At 38.7% G+C, this 25,820-nt stretch overlaps 1 protein-coding gene across 4 annotated transcripts; it reads left to right on the forward strand.

Moving 5' to 3' along the window:
- The first annotated feature begins 3,745 nt into the window (after positions 1-3,745).
- LOC109484012 (RING finger protein unkempt homolog) lies at positions 3,746-25,062 on the forward strand. Of its 4 annotated transcripts, XM_019787172.1 has the most exons (17): positions 3,746-3,866; positions 3,959-4,168; positions 13,975-14,267; positions 14,615-14,750; positions 14,996-15,113; positions 15,383-15,467; positions 16,333-16,371; positions 17,590-17,687; positions 18,365-18,421; positions 18,762-18,953; positions 19,545-19,809; positions 20,120-20,233; positions 20,359-20,564; positions 20,899-21,141; positions 21,565-21,660; positions 21,827-21,988; positions 22,485-25,062. In XM_019787172.1, the coding sequence occupies exons 1-17, from the start codon at positions 3,796-3,798 to the stop codon at positions 22,671-22,673; spliced, it is 2,574 nt and encodes an 857-aa protein (XP_019642731.1). In that variant the 5' UTR covers positions 3,746-3,795; the 3' UTR covers positions 22,674-25,062. The 4 variants fall into 4 exon arrangements, with proteins under 4 accessions (XP_019642731.1, XP_019642748.1, XP_019642740.1 ...); XM_019787189.1 differs by lacking the exon at positions 18,365-18,421; XM_019787181.1 differs by lacking the exon at positions 16,333-16,371.
- The last annotated feature ends 758 nt before the right edge of the window (positions 25,063-25,820 follow it).

A 25,820-nucleotide genomic window follows, 5' to 3' on the forward strand; every position in this document is an offset into this window, starting at 1 on the left:
ACTTTTGCTGTTTTGCTGCTTTTACCAAATCCTTGGTATTCATCCTTCGGTATATATGCAGTGTTGTTTTACCTAATATCTTCAGATAGTACAAATCTGTTCAGCATTGATGAATGTGTGAATGCATACACTATTCTAGCATTTGTTCGTTTTTTTGCTAAGGGATATTTTGAATTGATTTGTACATTTTTGTGTGTGCACTTTTATCAAAGGAGGTTTACAGGGAGCTACCGGTCGTGGACGGGGCAGTCAGGGAGGTCGAGGGCGGGGCAGGGGTAACTGTGGCAACAGCAGTGACGGAGACTGGGATCAGGAGAACTCCAGGAAGAGGAAACCCCCAAAATGTGGCTCCTGTGGTGAAATAGGTGGGAATACATGTACTCTTAGCATGTCTTATTAAGTAGTTGAAATTTTGAAGAATGCCTGCAATTTGTATTTTACATGTAGCAGGTGCTATGTTATCTTCTACTTTACATTACATATGTAGCTTCTGCGTGTTGACATTGCCACAAACACATGTATATTTGTACTAACAAGTCTTTCCCGCTGCAGGTCACACCAAGCGTGGATGTCGCAATAAAGACTTTTGATGTGGTCAGCTGCTCGGACATACTTGTGTGATAAACACTTCTCTCTTTGGAGACATCGACAGGCCAACTACATACCGGATGAATTTTTTCAGGGATTTGTGGAATTACTAGTATCATAGATATAAAAAAATACGAAACAGCTCACTGAATTGTAATATGATAGTTTTTAAAAGTTAAAGAGGAGGGTTGAAACAAATAATAAATTTGGCTGAAATATGTTAATGTTGTCTTTTATTTGTTTTTACTCTCACTGTAGCCACCTGTTTAAGACTTGAAATGGAATGGTCCATACCTGCCCTGTTGTAGCCTCCTTCGCAGTCTTGTTGGGCGTGGGCGTAATTTTTTCTCTGAGCGACGCGAGTAATATGCCGCCGCGAGGGACGAGTCGCCGATTGGAAGCAGTCTTGTTGGAGCGCGGAAACCTTCTCTCCGTGGCAAAAGTCCCTCGGCAGCAAATCGTCCCTCGCGGCGGCATATTACTCACGTCGCTCAGAGAAAAAATTACGCCCACGCCCAACAAGACTGCGAAGGAGGCTACCCTGTTGTGTGATCTACCATCCATCTCATGTCCTTAGAAAAGTGGACTTAACACTTCCTATCATCCCCTGATGAATATTTTATCATATGGATTTAGTTAACTGGAGATGAGTTATTTGGTCAATCATATTTGCCAGTCATGGCATTATGCTATTTATCATCTTATTGTTAACAACTTGCCTTTGTCAGAGTGTGCTATATATCTATACTGGCATTGTTAATGGCCACTTCCTGTCATCCATATTTCATTGCATGTTATGACATTATGGCAGGTAGACAATAGGAAGACAGTAAAAAGCACTATTAACAACAGTGTTATCATGCTGTCGATTAGTATTAGTTTGAATTGCCTGACAAGTAAAATGGTTCCTGTAACCCCAAAGTGTTCTCTAACTTGCATAGTTTTTAATACATTCCAAATACATTATTTTACAGGTTGAATTGTATTTGCAGAATTGTAATGAAAATAATTAGCATGCCACAGGCATTGTTTGCCAAATTTGTGACATGTGAAGGAGAGTCAACTATACATGTATTTAAGGCATGTTGGTATTAAGTAAGTACTATTAACACATGTATTCCTATTTCCACCTCCTGCAATATGTGTAGAAAGAATTACTATCGTAAGGACTAAAATCACACTGATTTGCCACCAAATCAGAAGGTAGCAAGAGACCAAAGACCCTTCACTTTTACATAGTTTAATGGTTCGTTCAAATGTTAAAGAAATGTACAAAGTGGTGTGAAATATTTGCAATATTCAAGAGTACATAATAAATGCATAACATTTGCAATTGGTAAGACACTGATTTATTTCAAGGTGTTTTCTAACAAAGGTTCATCATACTGAGGTATATCTGCACACCCACTAATAGGTAAGGGATGTTTAGAAATACAAATATTAGGTTATGAATAGTACGGCCTTATTATTATAGACCACAATTGGACATTCATATAAATGTGACAATCACAACTAATGCATCAGCACCCAACCAGGAAAAAATAAAATGTTAGTACATCATGTATCAGCAATTGCTACCACTGCATTTGCAGCACTGACTGCTAGGGGATGCTCTTCAAAAATTAGCTTTCTTCTCTTTCCCAATTGTATACTGTAATTTTTTTACTTCCGAAAATGTAAAGCAAGATAAGAGACAGTACTGGTTGTGTAAAAGACAATCCCTATATCAATTTTTACTTCAGGTCTGAAGATTACCATTCCTTTATATGCCATATCTTTTAGGGTCTTGTTTGCCAGGTAAAATGAAGAGGTGTGATAGAGTAATATTCTTAATGTCAAGATAATCATATACCTGTAGTATCTGGTGTTTAGCTTGCAGACAGTTTTTATACAGCTCATTGAATTCTAAAACGACCCCAACAAAGCCATTGTCCTTTTCTGAGTGTTTAAAAGATGTCATTAATCATAGCCCAGAAATGGTAGTACTAGTAGTTACTGCTATTATTAGAATTAACATAGATTTTGTAAAATCACTTTGCCAAGTCTCAGTGCACATAATGTCTGTACAATAATCCTTCAGTGCTGTTTACTGTTCCCTCATTTCCTCCTCTTCCTCCAGGAGCCAAATATTTTGTGATGTTTACGTATGTCTTTCCTTCCAGCGTCCTACCAAGGCATCTTCAGAGCCAACTCCATTTCCTGTTGAGTAATTTCTTCTCCATAACCCTCTTCCTTTACTTCCTCATTCTAAATCCCATTTGGCAATCACCATGTTCAGTAGCTAACATTTGACCATGATAGTGTAGTATTGTAGCAAACCTTGACAAGCCTTGTCTTGCCATCTGGAAAAACAGTTGTATGGATGTCAGACTGTTGAACAGTTAATTTGTGACACAGCAGTATTTGAAGGCAGACCAAGAATTCGTACTAATTTACTCCCTTAATGATATTTCGGGTCACATTTTGAGAAAGACGATAGTGAAACATGCTTAGTTTTTCAATTTAAATTTCGACAGTTTCTATGTAGTGATACATGTACAGGTCTTCTTGGTTTGCATTTGTTTTGTCAGTGGATTTTTCATGTGCACATTTAATTTCAAATGTCTGAAACATGCTCACAAGTGGAATTTGGTATTAAAATAAGTCATCATGTTCATGTTTACGATATAAAAAATTGCATATTCACAGATCTAAGATTACTAATGAGAGCTGCATACATGGCCTAAACTTCTTTCAGACATGCTTATTTTCATATCTTATTTTTACCACTAGTGTTACCCATTAACCGCCTTTACTTGGTTGGAATTAATGCCAGTAGAGCAGGTGCAAAAGGATCCTGAAGATGCTAATTTTACCCTTTCTAGTGATTGCAAGCCTGTAATATACAGGTCATATAACTTTATATGACGTTATATGTAACGTTATTCATATGTAACTTTATGTTGCACCCACGTCTTGATGACCAGCAAAATGTGACAGCTTTATTCTAAGTGTCACATTGTATACTTCGCATCGAGAAATATGTACAGGAGCGTAAAATCTAGGTCGTTGGTAAATCTGTCTGGAGATACGTCTCATATTTTGTTTTTTAACCTCCTTCAAAATATCGTTCACCTGTCCCTTACTATACTACGTTTGACTCGTGACCCCCAGATTTCCCGTGAGTCCTTGCGGCTGGGTGGGCGCGCGTCCGTGTTGTTAGCCAAGATGCCGTCGGAGGACAACAAAACAGCAGCTGCCGTCGTTCAAAATGTTCCCGAAAAACCCTTCCACTACATGTAAGCATCTGGACGACAGTATTCTCTTTTCTGAGACCATTTCAGGGTGTCATTTGGTGAGTTTGGTGCTAATCCGTGCTTGTTTTCGCCAGGTATCTGAAGGAGTTTAGAACGCAGCAGTGTCAGGACTTTCTCCAGCACAAGTGTCAACAGCATCGGCCCTTTACCTGTTTCCACTGGCATTTTATGAACCAGAGGCGACGAAGACCGATCAGGAGAAGAGACGGGACCTTCAACTATAGCCCCGACATCTACTGTGATAAATTTGACGAGCAGTCAGGCATCTGTCCGAACGGAGACGAGTGAGTAAAAGTGTATTTCAACTGGCCGCCAAAACATCGGCCCTCCCCCTTCGCCAAACTTCCCGATCGCTTATACATGTAGACCTGATCTTGAAAGTGTTTGACAGCAGGAATTTTACTTTTCTTAAACACACCAAGTGTTTCCATGTGGTCTCTATAACACCATTTATTAGCCTGTGGTTTTGTTAGTTTACTAAAACCTTCGATTTCCTTGATATGCTAGAACAAACTTAGGCGCCGAACATTTGCGTCTGTTACTACTTTGTTACCGTAAACAGTAGTAAAAGCCAACAAGGTTCATGCAATATTGGAGTATTTTTTGCTCCTTTTAGTCTAGAATTTTTGAATCTGAAAGCCATCATAACACCTTGGCAGATGTAGGGTGCACAGAAATGGACTTTAATGTCGATTTCACTATCTTTACGGGTTTGATGGTGACCATTTTCGCCGTAGATTTCAGTTGATATCGTAGTGGGAAAGTACCGCTAGTTTCGCTTCCGGACTTGTTTTTTCCTCGCTAAACTCTTTAAGTTTGGTGTATTTTAGTGCAATATTTGGTGTTTGGGGGAGTGAGAATTATTCCATGTGTTTTTACGCAGGCTGGGCTGTTGTGTTTTGATTTCTCTGCTCAGTGAATTTTACGAATTTGGCGGGTTGTCAGACCACTGAGGTCACCATGTCTCTGCCCCTGCCTATGTGTTTGGGGTCACGTAGAGCTAACTATAGATGTGTTCACAACTTTCTCTTGATATTAAAAACTAGATTTTGTAAATATGTCATGGTTTAGTGAAATTTGAATTGATCTCTGATCACCTCAAAGTCAGCCCAAGGCTCTCCATGCTCAGAAGTTTCCCCAAGAATGTTGACGTAATTCAGCGTAACAATATCGCTATCCAAAATGGCGGGCCTGATTCAAAATCTTGTGGGAGGGTTTTTCTCGACTTTTCTTCTTTTAGCTTCTGAAATACTCATCCGAGACGACTTAAGTTATTTCTGTTCCATAGATCTTTGCCCTAGATTCTTAAGGAAGTTATAAATTGCTACACAGGTGGTGTTTTTACGTGATAGAAGACCTTAGGGTTAACCAGGGTCGCGAACCAAAACAGGAAGTTTACATTTGTGCTATTGTTGGCATCGTACATGGGCCGACCAAAATATTCTGCATATGGGCCAACTAGGTCGCATCGGAGCGACATCATGAATGTTTTGCCCTTTGGTTTGCCAATGTCTAAACACTTAGTTGTTCTCTCTGTCCTGTTTTATGACACTTGGTGGTGGTATTTTTGTGTGAAATGTGATATAGTATTTTTGTGATCATATTTCAATCATGGTGTCTGAAAAGTAAGTAGTGGTCATGATGTCATATCTACTCTCCCCTCCAATTGGTTTTGAATTTATGTTTTCAACAGAGAAAATATGTACATATGCTGTGTCTGGAATAGTGTTGCTGATACCTTTTGCATATTTTCTGGGTTGTGTTTGTATTTCTATCATTTATTTCAGGACAAATAATTATGTAAACAAATCGTGATCACCCAATGATTAGATTAATAGCGACATAAAGGAAAATCTAATTGTCCTCCACGCTCAATGTCCCCTCTGCATTTGGATACACAATGATGTCATTGTAGGCAACTTGAAATGTAATTATGTCGCTGATTGTGGATTTCATTGCTTTCTTTTCCTTGACTTGAGCACATACGTGTAGAATAGGATTGATGTTAACTCAAGTGAGAATGTAGTTTTTGTTTCCCTATGTGACGTAGAAAAATATTTTTTTTGTATTACTCGGGCATGCCAAGAAATTTCTGTAGTTTTAAGTTAGAATGAATTAATGTCTATGAACTAATGAACTAATACTTTATTTTTAATTTTTCACTGACTCTCCTAAGAAACTGAAATTCATTTTGTGGGTATTGTTTTTCTTAGTTTCCTTGTACATGTAATTATAGCATAGGGTCTTTTTTCACTTTTTTTGTTATGTCCTTGAACTTCTTCATATCAATATACCAGTCCTATAGGACTGACTTCAGTATGTTGTACTATTCTCTTACATACATGTTAGTCATTAGGAAAACTTTTTATTTCAAATAGAGCTGGTAAGAAAAAGTTCATCTCATCCAGGTCATTCGCTACAACTTTGTGCTGTCATTTAGTTCTGTAGCCCTGGGGATAGCATATATGATTTGTAAAATATAATTAGAAAGCTTTTTTCTATGGGTGGTGTGTGTGTGAAACAAAAAGTTGATAACTGAAAAGTATAATGGAAGTACATATGTACTATATGTATAAAGGTTCTATTTGGGTTACTATTTATTTAGACTAGTACAATTCTTTCTGTAGTCATCTTTATATAAACAGTAGCCTCTTCACCACGTTCAAATTTAAACTTTGATTATTGATTCAGTAAAAATAGGGCAAATAATTGGTTGGGAGAGTAAGCCCACTGCCAACTGAAATCTTAGAGTGCCCAAACTCTCCTGGCAAGTATGTCATTCTCTCTAGATTTTGATACTTTTCACAATTTCAGTCAGTGTTGTCTTGTAGAGAATATAAACTGTGTCTGACATATTGGTTGATTGTTTGATGAATATCAGAGGTGTCAACAATGCTGCTCTACTCCCAGTGGGCCCTGGTTATGATAGCGGATAGAGTCCTGCAAGTTTGCATAAGGAACAACTAATGAGCCTAAATCCAATTGTGTAATTATCTAAATGACCTAGTTTCTGATACATGATGATTATCAGTGTTTACATGTGCAGTGTTTACATGTGCAGTGTATACATCTATGAAGGAGGAAAGAAAGGATAGTTTGATAGATACATACATGAGTTAGAAAAGCCCTTTCTGTTCTACTTTGTCTTATTGGATGTAGACCTTTATACATGTATCTCTGAAATTGGCCAACCCCAATAGTCATAATAATATCAAATATGTCTCAGATAGTTGTTGCCAACCTTTAGTCTTAATTTTTTTTTCATTCAAGATAGCATACTTTTTTTAGTAAGCAATGTGAATCGCACATTCTAAATTGTGTATCTGCAGAAAGCATGATTCCAACATAGTTCAGTAATGTGTGTAATGTACTGTATACTAACTTAAAGGCTAAAATTAGAAAACCAGGTGTGAACGGTTTAGCAGGACATGTTAAGAGTGGGGAAGGCCAGATCACAGTGGGTTTAAATACAGTATACTTTACCACTGGAACACACACACACACACACACACACACACACACACACACACACACACACAGACATACATAATGTGTACATACATACATACGTACTACAATGTACATGACAGAAAAGGAACATTTAAGGACTATTCCATTGTAAATATTTAGAGATGAGTCAACCTTTCTGCAAAAGTGTGCAAAGCTTATGACTCATGAGTTAAACAAAAAATGGGCAAGTCAGTGGTTATTCCTAAGCTAAGAGTATTATTTATAGTGGATCATCATTATTGAATATGTTTTCAAATTCAAGAACTAGTACCTCCCTCCTGTGCCCTGTAAATGGAACAGTCCAAAGAGTTAGTGAGCTGCCCCTAGTTTCCTGTCTTCCTGCCTAACTGTATAAAAGTCCACTCTGGCGCCAACTAGTTAGGCAAATATATCAGTGGTACACATGTATCTGGGACTGCATTGGCCATCAATGATTGCTTACTCGCTATCTGGGCAAAGGAAATATTTCATGTTTTAATGCAATATCAATTATTGTTAGTGCAGTAATGAAATCTACCATGGTATCTATTGAGCAAGACAGGGAAAATTAAGCACTTTGTTTGAATTATGATGGTTGTAACATGTACTGTAGATGGTCCTGCAGGACGACAAGGGCCCAAGAAGAACATGTACTTCATCTAGTTGAACTGCACCGTGTTTTGTGTCAAGACATTCTGAGATATGGTTACCAAAGAATATTTTGAGGAGACAAAGAAAGTGATTACACATGTAAATCTCATTCTCAGACAACAATTTGCTGTGGTAACTTGGCCTATGATAAAATTTAAAAAAAGAGCCTTGATACTCCATTTTAACATCTCAAGAGTTAACTCAGATTACCTGCCAATATGATGTATCATTGGTAGTTTTTTTTCCTACTGATTACATCAGCATTTCAGTGTGGACAACTGTGGCAATTTCGGCTGAGTTGTTGTCATTGAAAAACAACATTTACTCTTTTTCTTTTGTTCTTTTTCTTTTAATCTTATGCTTCTTTGCAGGCTTGCTGTTTTCAAGGAATTTCTCAGACAAAAGAAATAATCATAGAGTAAGCCTGAAGTATCTGAAGGTTCTAAAAGAACAGAATGAGTTTTTCTTCCATAAGGCCATGTTGATTTGATTATATGGATGACATCCACGCGCGCATGAATTTTCGGCCGTTTCCAAAAAAAAAAAAATTTCAACCATACTGTAAATCGTACAAAACCGTTGCAAAATGAGCAAATATATACCGTAAGTTGCAAAATAAATATTGGAAAACGATACCAATGTCGCAGAATGCCAAAATCAAACGAAAAAGACAAAACTGTAAAGAAATGAATTTGAGGAGTAGATTATTCGCCATACCATACTCTGTGTCATTTGTTTAACCTTCATGACCACGTGGATTTCATCATGAAAGCAACTTTTTTTTTTTGCTTAACTTTTTTTTTTATTCGCACGCTCGCATCAGTTTTGGGGTTCCCAGAGGATGTCATCCATATAATCAAATCAACATGGCCTAAGTTCCAATCACTGATGTGAAGGAAGGGGCCAAACTGTAATACAAATGTATTGTTGTTTGATAAAAATATATATACTGTACAGTTTAAAGAAGCTTCAAATTTTGCATGCTGTCCTTAGGTAGTGCCACTTTTCTCATTACTATATTATTTTCCATCAATCAAATGCATGGCCTTGAAAAAGAGATCATTATCTCAAAACATGCTGTTTTGTTTACAGTAAACACATATGTCGTCACATACTCTTTGAGTTCCATATCACACCAAATCTAAATCACATGCATGATTTATGACTACTGTCTCAGACCTTACGTAATAGTGAAAAAAATGGGTGTCACATCTCTATGAATATTAGTAATCTATACTTTACTCTGATGCTCACTCCATCAGACTTACTTGGAACCTCACTATAACTGTCTTGTCAGTAGGATAATGTTTTGGACAAGTTCCCAACAGCCAAATAAGAGACAGATAAGACTTATATTGTGAAAAACTTGGCAGTGTGCTTCTATGTAGTATTACTGTAAAGACTGAATAATTGGAAGGGTGTGCAGCCAGATATATGTAGGGCTTCTGTATTGAAAGTTTGAAAAAGAAACTTACAATATACCGTTAAGTTAAGGCATTTGATTCAATACTAAGCTTGGATGAATACATGAAGTATGTGCATATTTATAGTAGACCTTCCTGTAGTTCTAAAAGAGCTCAAATCAGCAAAAAAGCCACAATATTTTTCATGTCAGGATCAGATACGATGGAATTGAAAGCTGATGTGTCATTGTTGATAGGACTTAAGACCTACAATTTATCTGAGAATTACTTGAATTTCTTTCACAATTTTTCATATTCAATTACTGCAGTTTCTTATTAGGAGGTTATTTTGTGCTAGGCATCTGTTTAGGCAATTGCATGATCAGAGAAACATAGGTAAACACGTTAAATGTTATATTTAGTATCAAAAATTGTTGATACATATTTGGTTCAGATGCAACCAGTGTAATGCCAATGGTAGCAAAAACAAAATCATGATGTGATTGCGATTGCAAGCAATTGCAACATACATATTCATGGAAATGAATAAAATAAAATATGATATACCTACATGTAGACTTAATATTTGATATAATGTATTAATAAGAACTGAGTTACTTGTTGTAAAATATGGTTCTTGATATCCACAATACATAAAGGTGGAGAGAATCAAATGTTTTACCTGTGAAAATATGCCAGAGGTAATGATTCCGGAAGCACAGGAGTAGCTGGTACTGATTGCAGATGTACAGTGTGTATCAGGTTACAGTACAGGGCCCTACATTTCCAGCAGTTGCATAAAACATAAGGACACAGGTGGTCTGGAAAACATGGGCTGCTTCAGCAGAGGTTATCAGTCTGATTAGTGCTGTTAGAAATGTTTTCTCAACATGAAAATACTTATCAGTTAGACAGTGGTGTACCAGTACATGTAGGTAGTTTAAAGGTCAACATTGTGACTAAAACTGAAGTTACCAATGTTGGTTGGTTGTGTACAAGTATTATACTAGTCTCTATCAGGGATAATGTCACAATTTTTTCCATGTATTCTTAGCAGGTGTTATTTTATGCACTGGTCCTTAATTTCAACATAACACCTAAGGTTGATGTACTTACAAAATGTTGCCTAGCGCAGGCATATGAACTCTTGAGGTGGTCCCTGGACTCGCCAGCTGTATGGTAGTTTGAGACAATCATAGGACAATCAAAGATTGCAGGCAGTACGACGCCTTTCATATCATATTGTGAGCCTTTATTTCTACCAGCGGCTGCGGGATGAAAGATACACATTGTTGCATTATCCATTCCGCGGAGGTAAAAAACAATGACGAGGAGCCCAGACAATCAAGTCATGTAGAACTGTGATGTTGTGGAGGGATAATTGCTTACATGTATGTATAAGGGCAGAGTGTGTATTGGAGCGCTGTGCAGACTAATCGACAGGCCAGTAGGGATGAATGGGAGGTTGGGAACAGAGCGCAGAGGCCTCCCAGTCTCACCTGCACTGTGTATGGGCCACTGTCTTGTACTGAACAAGACTCTGGTGAAGAATGCTGTACATGTACAGAAGCAACTGGTGGCTGTAAACTGCAGGTACCCCTTTCCTCTGTCATATCGTTAGTCCAGGTACGATATATGTTATTGCATGGCAGGTGATGATGATAGTCAATTCACATGATGAATTACTTGTCGGGGATAATAGTTGAGCATGACGAAGTTATATGTACAAATATGTTACAAATGATGGCTGCTGTTGTTGTCTCTACTACCAGTAATTTCTAAGAACCTTCACAACATTCAGTCAGTATTCAGGGATGTGCTATTTAACAAGCTCAGTAGATACATATAGACTAGACTCAAGAAGATACTGTTACGTGGCAGGCTTATATCACTCCTACAGCCTGGAGCCAATGAGCCATTCAAACGTAATGCAGAACCTTCCCAGAAGTAACAATGTTGTAGAAGGGAAAGCTTTCTGCGTCACCTGGGAAATGTTTTTCAAACAGCTTACCTTCCTGGTTACATCTACCATTGTTTGTTTTTACCCGAACATTGTCTAACTGTAACTGTAGCTAGTACCTCCATTGTAACAGCCAGGCTTTTTTTTTTGGTACAATGTATATGGTTACCTGGGCTGGGCAGTGCAACAGGTGGGTACTTTGTTCTGACTAATGTACCTCTTCCTGATACTGTGCCTATCCTTGTCATGTACATGGAGGTTTGTACCTTATCTTGTACATGAGATGTATGCTTTCTGGTCTTCCTGAGCTTTGTTTGCCCAACCATATGTAGCTAAATATCAGTGGTAAATGTTAGACCCAGTTGTACTGTATAGAGCAATCTTTCAAGTTGTGTACTAAACTAAGTATTGAGTACGGTACGAATAGAGTTTGAACACAACACTCAGTCACCTTTCCCTCTGACCCTCATGAGGTCACCATTTATGGTTGTTCAGATGACTGAAGCTTTTATAATTGACTGGGAAGAAATTAACATGATGAGCACATTTTGCCAAAGATTTTGTTTTGTCAGTTTGATTTTCATAGGCTTCGTTTTTGGTTATCAAATGTAAGATTTTTGGCCAAGAAAGATATTATGTTTTGAAAACTTGCATTTACTCCCATTTTCAACAGAACGAAATGTCCTCAAATTAGTCTGTTTACCTTATGTGAGAAAGGTGGAGCCGAGCTAGCGCTGCATGTATTTCTCTACATGGGAAAGGCCTTGTGCAGCCCTACAAGTTACAAAGATGCCTCAATATGGAAATGCCATCAAGTTTTCTTCAGTGAAGAAAAGATATTTACATATACTGTAATCAGGGTTGGACAAGTTTTAAAAAATCCACTGGCCCTATCGGGCAAGTACAAGGTCATTTCCACTTACCCGAACCAACTTTTTACTTGCCCAAAATATACAAATTTCAATGCATTTTTACTACCACCAATTTTAAAATTGTCTTATTTTGGAGTTGATAATGTTGGATGCTTTATTTATGGAAATAAGGTGATTTGACTTGCTCCAAACACCGTAGAGGCTATACTTTGCATCCAAAAAATTTACTTGCCCAATCGGGCAAGTGTAGGGGCACATGCACTTGCCCAAACAGTGCTTTTACTTGCCCTGGGCAAGTGGGCAATGGGACTTGTCCAACCCTGACTGTATTCCAATATTTCTGTTTGCAGAAAGTGGGAATAAACATGTACCTAGTGGTAGTCTCTTTAGTTCATACCACCAACAGGTTGTTTACAATGCTTAGTTTCTCCATAGCATTGCAAATTTTGGTCTATGCTATAGATAAGTCTACAACAAGGTGAACATAAGGACAGATAAGGTAAGAAGTTGCCTTCATCTGCATGATATGTACAGTACTGTGCAACTGTAGATTAGTTATCAGGCATTGTGCTGTAGGCACTAGTGTGGGAGCAGGTGGGTTGGATTACGTGTCCCTTGATTGCATATGAATATGAAGTTACCATCTTTCTTGGAAAAGAGCAAATGTGGGGGAAGATCACAGCAGTAAAAAGTAGCTTGTCGTAACTATAGATTTAGTATAGATAGCACATGATGATGATGTCTCAAAGACACCTACAATGTATCAGGTGGAGAGAAATTTTTGTGGCCAAACTTCTGTCATTCTAATCTGTTTATGTCTCCTCAAATTTGAAAAAAAAAAACACGACATCACACTAATAGGTAATTTCTCTCTAGGTAAAAAATTGCATTATCTATGATTGTAAATCAATTTGAGTAACGTTCTTTGTATACCACCAGAGCCTTTTCCCTGCTTATGTTTTGGTAGTCCCCCTGCTACATGTACCTTCCTCAGGGCAATACTAACTGGTTTTCCTAGGTAAATGAAGTAATATTTACAGCAACACAGGATTTTGTCAGTCTAAAACAATATGGCCTCTTTGGGAATATCATTTTGAATATTCTTTGATACTTTTGGCATTTTCACATAGATTTTAATTGATGTTGAAAGCTGTACTTGTTGAATCTACTATGCCATTATTGTTACTCCTGGCCACTAATCCTGTTCCCTGCACTGTTTTGAAATCTTCTTGATTTTGCAGAAAATGTTACCTATGACTGGAATATACTTGGTAGCTGTAATTGAAATTTTCTGAATGGTTAATGCATATCTGCATATTGACTGAGTAGGGAATGCTTCAGACAAGGCAGGCGGACCTGTTTGCTATAGCTGGAAAATTCCAGCTAGATATTCATGAAGATGTAAGAGTGTTATACGTAATCAGTATAATCAGAAACGTACTGTAATGTTGATAACACAATGTAACAAAGTCCTGCACAAATCTATGTTTCTCTTATTTTGTCCACATCATGCATGAAGCATATTTTATGCACAGTGAGCAGTGAACCCTTGATTTGAAGTTACATTCACCAACCGTATGTACATGTGACATGTTATGGTTATTATCAGTTAAAGATCTCGTTTTTAAATTTAGCACAAATACTTCCACCCATGGTTGTCCTGTGAAATCTGTGTTTCCTATCTGACATTGTTTTTGTCCTCCCTCCATTTGCAGTTGCCCCTATTTACACCGTACGGCCGGAGACACAGAACGGAGATATCACCTACGCTACTACAAAACCAGTACCTGTGTACATGAGACAGATAGTAGAGGCTACTGCGTGAAAAACGGGCCCCACTGTGCGTTTGCACACGGCCCTCACGACCTCCGGCCCGCGGTCTACGATATCCGAGAGCTGCAGGCTCAGCAGCAAACGCCGGGGAATAATCCCTCCGACACGAATGGGCTCTCCCTCCCGGAGAAACAAGAAAAGAATATGATAGTTAATGAAGACCCAAAGTGGAATGGTGAGTGCAACTGCCACACACGGCACACACATTTTGGGATACTTTTCTTCTGTAATTTCTAACTTTTAGTTATAAACTGTTTCTGAAAGTATCTTCAAGTTCATGTTTTCACTCTTCCTGAAAATGCATGTGTAAATATTGGAGTCACTATGAGAAGAATGTCAAGTGTGTATCTTGAATAAGTAAGCACACATACTCTTGATGTAAATTTTTAGCTCCCCATTTGTAGTATGATTTGACCTACAAACTACAGCAAGGTGTCTAACCTTATTTAAAATAGTAATACTACTTTTACTATTATTTTGATTATTGCCATAGTTACTGATTCTGACCTAATTTTTTTCCAGATACCAACTTTGTTTTAGCAAATTACAAGACAGAATCATGCAAACGACCACCCAGGCTCTGTCGACAGGGGTACGCCTGCCCACAGTACCACAATTCCAGAGATCGTAGGAGAAGTCCTCGCAAGTTTAAGTATAGGTAACATCCACAGAACAATGCTTCTATTGTATGTTATTTCTAACCAATGATATATTTGTATCTGTAGAAAGGTACATGTTAATATGGATTCTGTATTTAAAGATACTTTCAACAGATTGAGTGTTGTTTTGATTTTTGAGTTTAAATCTTGAAGTGGCATGAACTCTTTTTTTTGTGCAGCATTTTCCGTTCGGGTAATTTAGGCATTAACTTGTTGATGCTGATGTTTGTCTGTTTCTCACTAGGTCCACACCCTGTCCTAATGTGAAGCATGGTGATGAGTGGGGGGATCCATCTCTGTGTGAGAATGGGGACAACTGTCAGTATTGTCACACTAGGACAGAGCAGCAATTCCACCCAGAGGTATGTAGGAACATGCTTGTCTGTGGCAATGGTTGTCACAACAGAAGCTGATTTCTACCTAGAGGTGTATATGGGTGTGTCACTGTTAGATCTGTTAAGAAACAGGTTGTTCAATATTCCTGTCAGTCTGTCAAGCTGTATCTTTTAGTGTATCGGTCAACCTATTAGCAACATTTGTCAGAGCAATTTAGATGTGACTAGATTTGAGCAATTCTGATGCGTAGCCTTTCCAATGTCCTCATGTTGTTGTGTCTCTTTCTTCCCCCCAGATTTACAAGTCTACCAAATGTAACGACATGCAGCAGACAAATTATTGTCCACGTGGACCATTTTGTGCCTTTGCACATGTTGAACGTGAGTATCGCCCTTCTCATTCCCCTGTCCTCGTGCATGGAGTCCAACCGTCCCTGACAAAACTAACCAAAAAGTTTTTGTTTTCACCAAAGTTTCTGTTCACAAGGACATTTCTGACTTTTTTGAAAGTTGTTTACCAAAAAGATCTGAGCACTCAAATCCCTTTTGAAACTGTCCTTGCTATAAAATTGGTCTGACCAGTTTTACTTTCATCCTTGTTTTTACCCCAGCAATAAGAAACATTACTTCTAATGATCATATAACATCAATATAATCTTTGATTTTACAATACAGATTGAAAAAAACTCTGACTCCGTGATTAGTTTGGAACAAACTTTTCTGCTACTGAAGGATTTCTAGTCTTCGAAAAGGACATTATTGTCCAATATTGCTTAGAAGTGGAGTCATCTCAATCTGTCTATGATTTTATCACCTCAAACATGAAATTTCTGGCATTTGTGAATCTCTTTTGAAATAACTACATGTATTTTATGATAATAACTCATTTGCAAGTTTCAGTAGCACTTCAGCAGGATAGTCTACCAAAGATTTACTAGTCAGATGTTAACACATCTAAACTAATGTTACACATATGGACCACAGGATGTCCTCATTTCTTTAGTTATGGTATTTTGAATAATCTGGTAAACTATCCTGCAAGAAAAGCTACCGGTAAAGCTTCAATTACATCTTGCATGCAACAATATGTGTACTTTATGTGTCATGTCCTCTCTGTAGAATACATGTAACACATCAGTTAGTTCTCCCTCTTCAAGTATTGTAACCTTGGAATTGCCTGACTGCTGAACAGTCCCCTACTTGTGAGTTGTTGAATGAATGCCCTTGAATTTCGCCCCTCTATCAGGAGACTACATGTACTTGCTGGATGCGTCCCCCTTTCAAGGCAAGCCACCTGTTCTTACCTGTACACGTGAGAGGAAGCAACATTCCTAGGAAAACAACAGTCTCAAACACCAAAATCACACCTCTCCACAATTTGTATCATTTGGTGAAAGTATTACAAAATATACCTTCACCTGTAATATGTCTGTCAATGTCTGTTACATTTTGTTGTAGATGAAAACTGTATCAACATGGCTGACAAATACAAAAATACTCTGGTGATGGTATTCTTTATGTTGTGACTCTTGTTTTCCTGAACTGTAGCTTCCACAGAATGAACAGTATTCAGACATTTCTGACACAGATGACCAACCATGTTAGCCTGCTGTCATCCCTACTGCTCCTGTGATGAGATAAAACAAATGCACTGACATTTTCAACATCTAACACAGACAACGTCATAATAATCCCAGCACTTCAGTTATAAAGACTTTGATTTATCCAATCTGTAATCATCTAATATGTGTAGACCTATACCCCCTAGCTACTAAGCAGCAAGGAATATAAAGGCTTACAAAGGAATCTGAAATCCATTTGTCAGTGTGGACATCTCTTTCACATCCCTTGTCCTCATTTTGATAAATTTCTTTGGCTTCTCCTCCATATACCAATATCAATCCAAGCTTACCGGTAATACTTACTACATGGTGATAGTGAATAATATCTTCCTGCAGCTGTGTTTTACTTAGTATACACACTTACTTCCTCTTCATCAGTATAATGTTTGCGCTACAACACACTGCAAGGTGGACAGTGACCTAGAAAATCTCTCATATAGATTTCCAGTTTTGATATTTCAACACCTTGCATGTGTTCCATTCACTATGCTGTGTGCAGTATAGTCATGTACATGTATCTGGCAGGGATGGCTGAGGTTGTACACGTCTTCACAAGTGTTAAATGTATTTGATATGTTTTGCTACCAGTAACATGTGGTTGACATCTAAGATGCAAGAGTACTAAATGCAAAGGTTGATGTCTTTTTATGAGAAGTACACCAACATATTTACTATCTGTAAGTTGAGGTCATCAGTATCCAAACCTGAAGGCCATCCTACCTGCACATGTCTGTACCTGTCTTGTGAATGAGTTTGCTACATATTGCTACAGTTTTGTGATAAAACTTGTTAGAAATAAGCACCAATTGCAGAACTTGACAAGGAAAGTCAGCATGTTCCATGTTCAGGTGTTCTGACAATGACTCTCTCTCCACCTGCAGAAGATAACACAGCCGGCTCCTCGACTGGTCTGGATGATATTCCCATCCCCTCCTCCGCCCCGCCCCTCCCCATAGGCACACCTGCACAGGTGTCACAGGTGAGAACACACTTTTCCAGCCCTACATAACATTATAGGTAAGGTTAAATACAAAATCCAGACAATGGTTGAGTGGAAAACACTCCATGTTTCATTATTGTATCTATGTACTGTACTAGACACTCAACATGTAATCCCTGGAGTTGGTATGAAGACATTAAAAATTGCATTTTCAAAATGTCAAAGTTCTCCATAAGCCCAGCACTTCACAGCCAGCGGCAACACAGCACCTGAGACTTCATCTGTTGTTTCTTGTTCCAAAACACAGGTTTTAGGAATGCTTTTATGTACTATTCAATTCATGTGGAAAATCAAATATTTACAAATGTTGAAGTATTAGGATGCATCTGCACCAACCTACCATTACCATGGACAGTGTAACAACCTACATGTACAATATACAAAATGTCACCACTTTGACACCACATACCAAATCCTTTCAACAGCTTTTTTTCCACTATCCTGACTGCTACCTTTTTAACCATGACAACTAAAAGCTTGCATGTAACAATCAATGATGTTTACTTACAATTTGTCATTTTTATCTTTTCCATCTGACTTTTGCTATGATTTTATGAAATTGATTTGATGACAGCATGTAACTACTTTCTACCCTTTTGTTGTTTCTTTCCTTGATTCTGATGATTTCTCTTTGATTCATATTGCTTCCACACCAGATGTGGTCCCTCAATAACCACCTCCCACTAGTACACAGGCCAACACTCCGTCTGCAGGTATCTCATCAACAGTAGAAGTGTCGTGGTAGTTACTTGTACAATCACCTCTGGTTGAAAGGTGTTACACCCTACAAAAATGTTTCATTCACCTGATTTTGCTCATTTTCAAAGCTGTATTGTCAGACTAATGAGCTCTGCAGCAAAACATGCATTTTGTCCAAACTGCATGAATGTGTGAGCATGCACCTTTCAACCAGCTAACATATAGCATAGCTGCACTGCACACCAGTATTTCTCCCTGCTGCATTTCCTCTGACCCTTACCATGTAGTGACAGTGTTGTCCCTCACCATCCCTGTTCTACTGAGGATTTACTTCAGCTCTCCCCTGCCGTACAGGTGCCAATCTCCGCCCCTGTGTCGGGGGTGTTCAGTTCCATCAGCGAGTCGCTGACCCCGCCCAGTCTGAACCCCATCGGCAAACCTCGCTCCCAGAGCTCCTCCACCAGCAGTAGCTTCTCCTCAGACACCGGGCTGGGGTCAGGGTCAACCTACCAGAAGGCACCGGGGTCGGAGAGGGAAGACAGTCAGGTGGGTGGAATGTAGGATTGGGTCGTGCTTGCTTTAGTTGAGTTAGGGAGAGTAGCAAATTAAAAAAAAAATGGAACAACAATTTCTTGTTAACATTAAAAAAGACAGCCCGTGTCAGTCACTCTCAATACAAAAACAGGATGGTACAATTCCTTTACAAATGGAGTTGAAGCTCACATTCAAAATACAGGATATTTCAAATCCAAGTTTTAAGTTCATTGTTCAAAGGAGAACATTGAAAAGACAGGGTGAAACATATAGCAAATTTAAACGTGTACACTGTAGTTATATGAATGATGACTGAAAGAAAATACATGTATAACTTATAAGTTAGCGTAGATCCTAATGGGTAAGATTCCCTGTAAACTTCATACATAAACTTTTTACATATAGACAGTCTCATTTTAGTTGTCCTCAATATCCTGACAACAAAAATTGTAAGGATATCTTATACTGTATGTCACCCTTAGACCATGCCATGTTAAACATTAGAGTCCCCTCATGTGTTAATTAATGAGATCTTCAGATGTTCTTGTCTTCACTGCTTGTTTTGCTACATCCTTTGTTTTTTGTTTCCCTTGCACGTTGCAGTTATGGACCAATCCGTTCCATTTCCAGGCTCAGCTGAAGAAGCAGCTGCAGCTGATCGACAGCGACCCAAACCTGGACGAGCAGGAGAAGCTCAGGAGGAAACAGAACCTCCTGGGCACGGCTACGGCCGTCGTGACGTCGGTCGCCAATTCAGGGCCTCTGTCTAGTTCATTATCATCTATGACCACCATGGTCACATCATCAACGTTAACCCCAACAGCTAGGCCTTTTTATCCTGCCTCTGACACAGTGGAGTCTGTTGTAGGTGCGTGTGAACACTGATATGGAAATACATGTAGCTGTAATACTGAAACTTTCTTTTATATGTTTTCTTGTTTGAATGAAATCTAACTGATATAACATGTGCAAGCTTAGGTACATGTACAGGAAGAGTCAAAGCTGAAGTTTTTGTTCACTGTATTGGTTGGCGATCTAAGGATGCTTGTTGGATTGATTTATAGATTAACAACCACTCAAAGAAGTAGTTTTTCATGTTGAGTGAATGAGTCTTATTATTTAGATGTTGTCTTTAACCGTGCCCTATAACTGACTGGTGTTTTCCATTCTGTGTGTAGGTTCTGCTCTAGAGGACATGAACCTGGATGATTTTGATGTTGGGTCAGCAATAGATAAGGAACTGGACAACGAGTCAGGCTCTGCAGCCAGCTCCAGTGCAGGACTAGGGCTAGGTGAGCATCAGGAAACACTAAGAAAAATGTGTTCTTTCCTCATAGTTTGGCCATTTGTTATCTTTAGTAGGAGCTATAAGCTTCCAGAAACTCAGTGTCTCAAGACTGTTTTTTTTTTCTTCCAGATTTTATGGGGTCCAACTCCTTGTCAAATTCGTTGAGTCAAGGCATTTTGAGTGGGGCAGGCTCCACCCCTGTTAGCATCCCAGGGTCTTTAGGAGCGTCGTCCACACATTCCCAGTCGCCCCCCTCCCCTCTAGGACAGCTGCCTCCTGCCTTTGTACCACAGCACATCCAGCAGCAGCAGCACCAACAGCAGCAAATAGAACAGGTCAGTCTAGGTTCATTCGTTGGTAGAGCAATAAATGTTTTCAATGAATAATCCTTTTACTGACCAAAGATTACTGCGTAAGTGAACCAGTTTTCCTGTCTGTTTGAAAGTGGACCCTAGCTCTCTTATAAAGTCTGTAGAGGTTACAAAAGCAAAAATCAGGACAGATTTCTTCCACTCTATTATAATGGTTGGCGTAAATCTGCCCTGATTTTTGCTTGCTCTACAGTCCATGTTTTTGTTCTGTTTGCTACATGCATGGTTGGAATAAATCTATTGTGATTTTTGCTTGTGTAACTTCTAAAGTTCATTCTTTTTCTTCTGTTTACTACAGGCAGCAGCAGCCTTCCTTAGCCAGCCTGCTCCTGAGATGAGGTCGCTGGGCTTCATGGACCTGGGCTCACAGAACTTCTCAACACGGGGGCCTCACTCCCCGCTGCTGTCTGTCGGGGGCAGCCACTCCACATTCTCATCTACCAATTCTACCAACAGTGAGGTGCAGAGGCTACAGGACGAACTCAATGCATGTAGAACAAAACTACAGTCCTGGGAGGAGTCCTGGCAGCAGGCAAAACAGGTCAGTGATGTACACTGTGTTTCCTCTGTAGCTATTGAAGGATGGGATTTTTTTTCACCCATTCAATTCATATGCAGGGCTGCAAATACTTTTGTCTCCATACCTGCACAGCAACATTCGAAGTTACCTGCACCTAGCCTGTGTATACAAGCTCTCGGCTGGACGTTAATGACCCCCACCCCCACCTAGGGGGGCGGCAACCTAGGGCGGCGGCCGCCAGGAGCGCGATTTAGTCAGGCTAACCTGCACCAAACAAGTTTTACCTGCACCAATCAGAATTAGGTACAGGTTAGGTGCAGGTAGACATCAGAAATACCATACACTTTTCCAACCTTACCTGCACCAAGCCCTGATATGTGATGTTTGTCTAGAGCTATTACTTCATGTGTGTCCTTAATACATGTCTTAAATTTTCTTCCACAGGCATGTGATGCATGGAAGAAGGAAGCTTCTGAATATGCAGAAAAGGCCAAAGCTGCCGAAAAAGAAAAGTTACAGGCAATAGTGGAAAGAGATGAGGTGAGTATGAAGAATATACACATACAGTAGTTATTTTCTTGTGTGTTCATTTTTATGTGTAAAATTTGAAATTAAATTTGCAGTAAAAGATGAGCAATCCATAGAAGAAGTAGTAAACCATGTGTCATCCTCCTCTAATCATTGATTATTGTTTCCCTGTATTTAGGTTAGAAACCAAGCAGAGGTGCTGAGAAAAGAAATAGAAAATTTGAGTGGCGGGCCACACCTACATGTTTTGCAAAAGCTGTCCGACATGGAGAAGCTTCCCCTTACAACATTGAGAAGTTACCAGCAACAACTGAGGCAAGATCTGGAGAGATTAGACAAGGTGAGATGTGGTTCAGGAAAGCATTTAGGGCTACAAAAATGTATGTTTGGTTCACTCACACTATCACTAATTAGGTGGGGCGGGGTGTTACAAAATGTAGGCTTCATAACAAACAATGCCAACTTGTCATGTTTAGCCTTCAGAATTACATGTGTAAATTGTGGTCACTGCCTGCTGTTTCCAACTTTGTATAACATACCAAATTGGGTAATTTTGATTTTTTCAATCTGTGTCTGGTATACTAATCTTTTATTGATAATTTACTATGTTTGGATAACAGGACTATAGTACTACTATAGGACACACTACAAAATTCCTGAAGTCAGTAACAGCTAAATGGATCAAATACTAAAAGTAGCTTTGTTTCTTTCAGATAATAATTTTCAATGGCAAATTTCTTGTCCACCTGCTGCTTCATAAAGACTATAACTTGCTCCAGTAGCTTGTTGTGATGCTGTATGTTGTGATTCTAATGAAACTGCCTCTCTCTCTGCAGGTTATTTACCAGCTTCAGGCCATGAAGTGCTTGATATGTCAGGAGAGGAATCGCTGTGTGGCCGTCATGCCCTGCAATCACTACGTCATGTGTGAGGTCTGCGCTCCAGTACAGAAGGAATGCCCCTATTGTCACCTTCAAATACAACAGAGGTCCACTGTTGTATTGCCTCAAGTTCCCTCATTATGAGCCAACCGCTCTTAGCAAAATTAGACCCGTTGTAATGATCAGCCTTGTACTCCTGTTTCACCAGCCTTTTCTAACTTCTGCTTACATTGTCGTAATGTATAACAAGCTAATCTTAACTGCATAGTGCTTAATCCATATACAGGAATCACCTACACTACCCAGTCTTTAGTGGGGAATATAACATTAGCTGCATTCCAATACACTGGAGTCTACACATGCAAGATAGTAGTGATTTTAATGAATCTCATTGTTGTTGTCATGTGCATGTGTGTTTTAGTTCAGAGCATAGGCTTGTAGGGACACCTCAGTTTTAGTTTGTCGTCAGTCAGTGGACACTTTTGTGGTAGAATTAGTGCAACCTAAATCATGTAGAAGAGAGAAAAGGCTGGAGATGCATCCTAACATTAGTACTGTCTTGGCTAGCCTGACTGCCTCAGTGTTGAATTAGTGTGTCATACTTTCATACAAAATTGATCTATCATTTTTAAATGAACAATTGGAGTCAGCCTATTTCAGGCATCAGTGTGACTTACAGCTAAAGAGAAAAAACATGATGAAAGACTACGAATACTCAGCCAAGACAGTACCAAAAATTGTAATTGTCAAATGTGGTGTCTTGTCTATGGATCGATGCAAAAGTTGGAAAACTCATGCCAAATTGTCACACCAAGTCACCAGTGTTAAATAAGAATAATGCAATCTCTACTGCTTTTTGAAAGAACAGAAAATGCAGGAGTGGTCACCATTGTCAGATGGCTGTCCAGATTTAAACAGTTGGGATGTTGGCATTAGACTTTGGAACAAGACATCAGCATATTATATTTCAGTTGTTTCAACTTACCTACAACTATACTGCCTTTAAGAATTATTCTCTAATTTATGAGCGGTATTTTCACCATGCATTTGCTATTTCCTGACCTTAGAAATTTGTTTGCAATTTTATTTATTCTAGTACATGTAGTTTTTAACGTGTTGTGTGTTTGACATCGGGGTTCCTCGCTTGTGTCATGTCATCCTCAAATTCTTCTCACTTTAGTTGGCCCAAAATAATGTAATACTTACATGATATTACTCTTGAATGAAAAACTCGAACAGAAACTAGTCAGCCTTCACCATTTCACTTGAGGTAGACATTACAAATATAACTCCTAGAGCTAGCTGTTTTTGCCACAGAGATGGGAGTAACAGACCACATGTTTATGTATTTGGAACATGTTGAAGTTTGCTGGAGGCAATCTAATCATGTCTGCTTCAACCAGAATTGTTTTTCTCCTAAAAGAGGTCTACTACAGGCTTTGGGCCGAAGATTACAACAACTCTTACCAAAGAAATGTTTCCTTCAGAAAAGACTTAAGCTGTGTCACATCAAAGTATTAGGTTCTCAACTGGGATTATTGCTGAAACTTCTCACAGCTTAAAGGAATGATGATTGGAAAGAAAAAAAATGATTTGATTGTAAGTTGTAACAGTTAGATATTCAGAGATATCTATATTTGCCATTATGTAGCCTTACTTTGTTAGGTAATGCTTCATTTACACAGTCCTTTGGTTAGAATCATTGTAGCTAAGAACAAGAGGCTACATGAAATTGTATAATTGATTAAGATACACTTAGATACATGTCCACAGGGCATGAGAGTAGAAAAGTTTACTCACTGCTTAGTACTAAGATATACTGATTAGCTGTGTGGGCTGATAGACTTCATAATTACCAGACACTTTTGCTGATGAAATACCTGCATCTTTATGTACCATGTATTATGCCTGTCTCTTCAAACAGACATGGCATGTTTCATCACTATGATTGAAACACTTTCATCTCTTGTAAGTTGTTTGCAATCAGTCTGTACTCCTTCCTTGAAAGCGTGGAACCCCTTTATATTGTCTTTAAAGCTTACATATGATGCATTTAATCTGTTTGACTCAGTACCAACGAACTGCAGAGGTATTGCACCATCTCAAAGATAGATGCTCTGTACATGTTTTGCATTTGTGTGTAGGAAATTGTATGGACCAGAGCCAAATGGGTTCTACCTTGCAATTAGATGTAGAAGAGACAAAAACACTCTAGGCTGTTTTCCTTTTATTAAAGTGACATATTGTAAGATAGGTATGGTGACATAACCAGGGAATCTGAATTTCCAGATGAAATGAGATAGGCTTGGTAATCTGGTAGACATGACAGCTTGTTTTTGCTCTTGAAGTGGAAAGACTGTCCAAGCCAGTTGCAGATAAGGAATAATGTCATGAAGATGGTAGAATGGAACTGCTTTTATAACTTTGGATGGCTTACTATAGACATGCCTCACCCACTATGAACTGTTTTTGTAAGTTAAAGATGCCTAAATCAATAAAATTATCCTTTGTAGGTTCTAATATTTCAAACATACTGTTGTTTGTGTTTTTTGTAGTTATTTATGGTTTGCTAATTGAATCATTATAATGATTATATAGTTCTTTACTGCATCCGACTTCGTAAATGGCAGCACATTTGTAGGATGTTCCTCAATGAAAAAACGTTTTAGCTGTAAATGATAACAAAATAGTAAAAATGATTTCAATTAGTCACATTTATTGAGGTAACCTGTAACCACGAACAATAAAACGTGACATGATCATGACAGGAAAAATATATGCACATTTTAAGTACAGTGCTAAGTACATTGTATCTCATTGAGTTCTACCAACTTCCCGTCTATTTTCCGCAACAAATTTTTTGGAAGTGGAAATTAAGTGGTACGCTTTTGTAGCTACAATTGTCTTGGTGAGGAGATGGTACACAACAAATATATAAGTACGTACAGCATCAATATTCAACAGCTAAAATCTCGCCCTTGGTAACTACAGCTTACATATGCATATGATGACATCATTACATGTTTGGAAATGAAAAGCAACTCCTGACTGATAGTCAAACAAGCCCGTTATGTTAGCCTTTAGAGTTTGGCTATGTTAAAGATTTCGACAGTCTCTTCCTTGGTAAGGTACGGCACTGTTAACGTCCGCCAGATGACGCTGGCGCACGGTCCATATTCTTTTGAAAGTCATGGTGCTGTTCTCAAAATGTTCGGCAGGTGACACTGCTGTACGGTCAACGTTTGATCACTTGGACCACAAGTCAATCAATGGACCAAGGACATGTCCTTG

The sequence above is a fragment of the Branchiostoma belcheri genome, unplaced genomic scaffold (assembly GCF_001625305.1).
Source record: "Branchiostoma belcheri isolate BF01 breed outbred unplaced genomic scaffold, Haploidv18h27 scaffold11, whole genome shotgun sequence".
In the NCBI taxonomy this organism is placed as follows: Eukaryota; Metazoa; Chordata; class Leptocardii; order Amphioxiformes; family Branchiostomatidae; genus Branchiostoma; species Branchiostoma belcheri.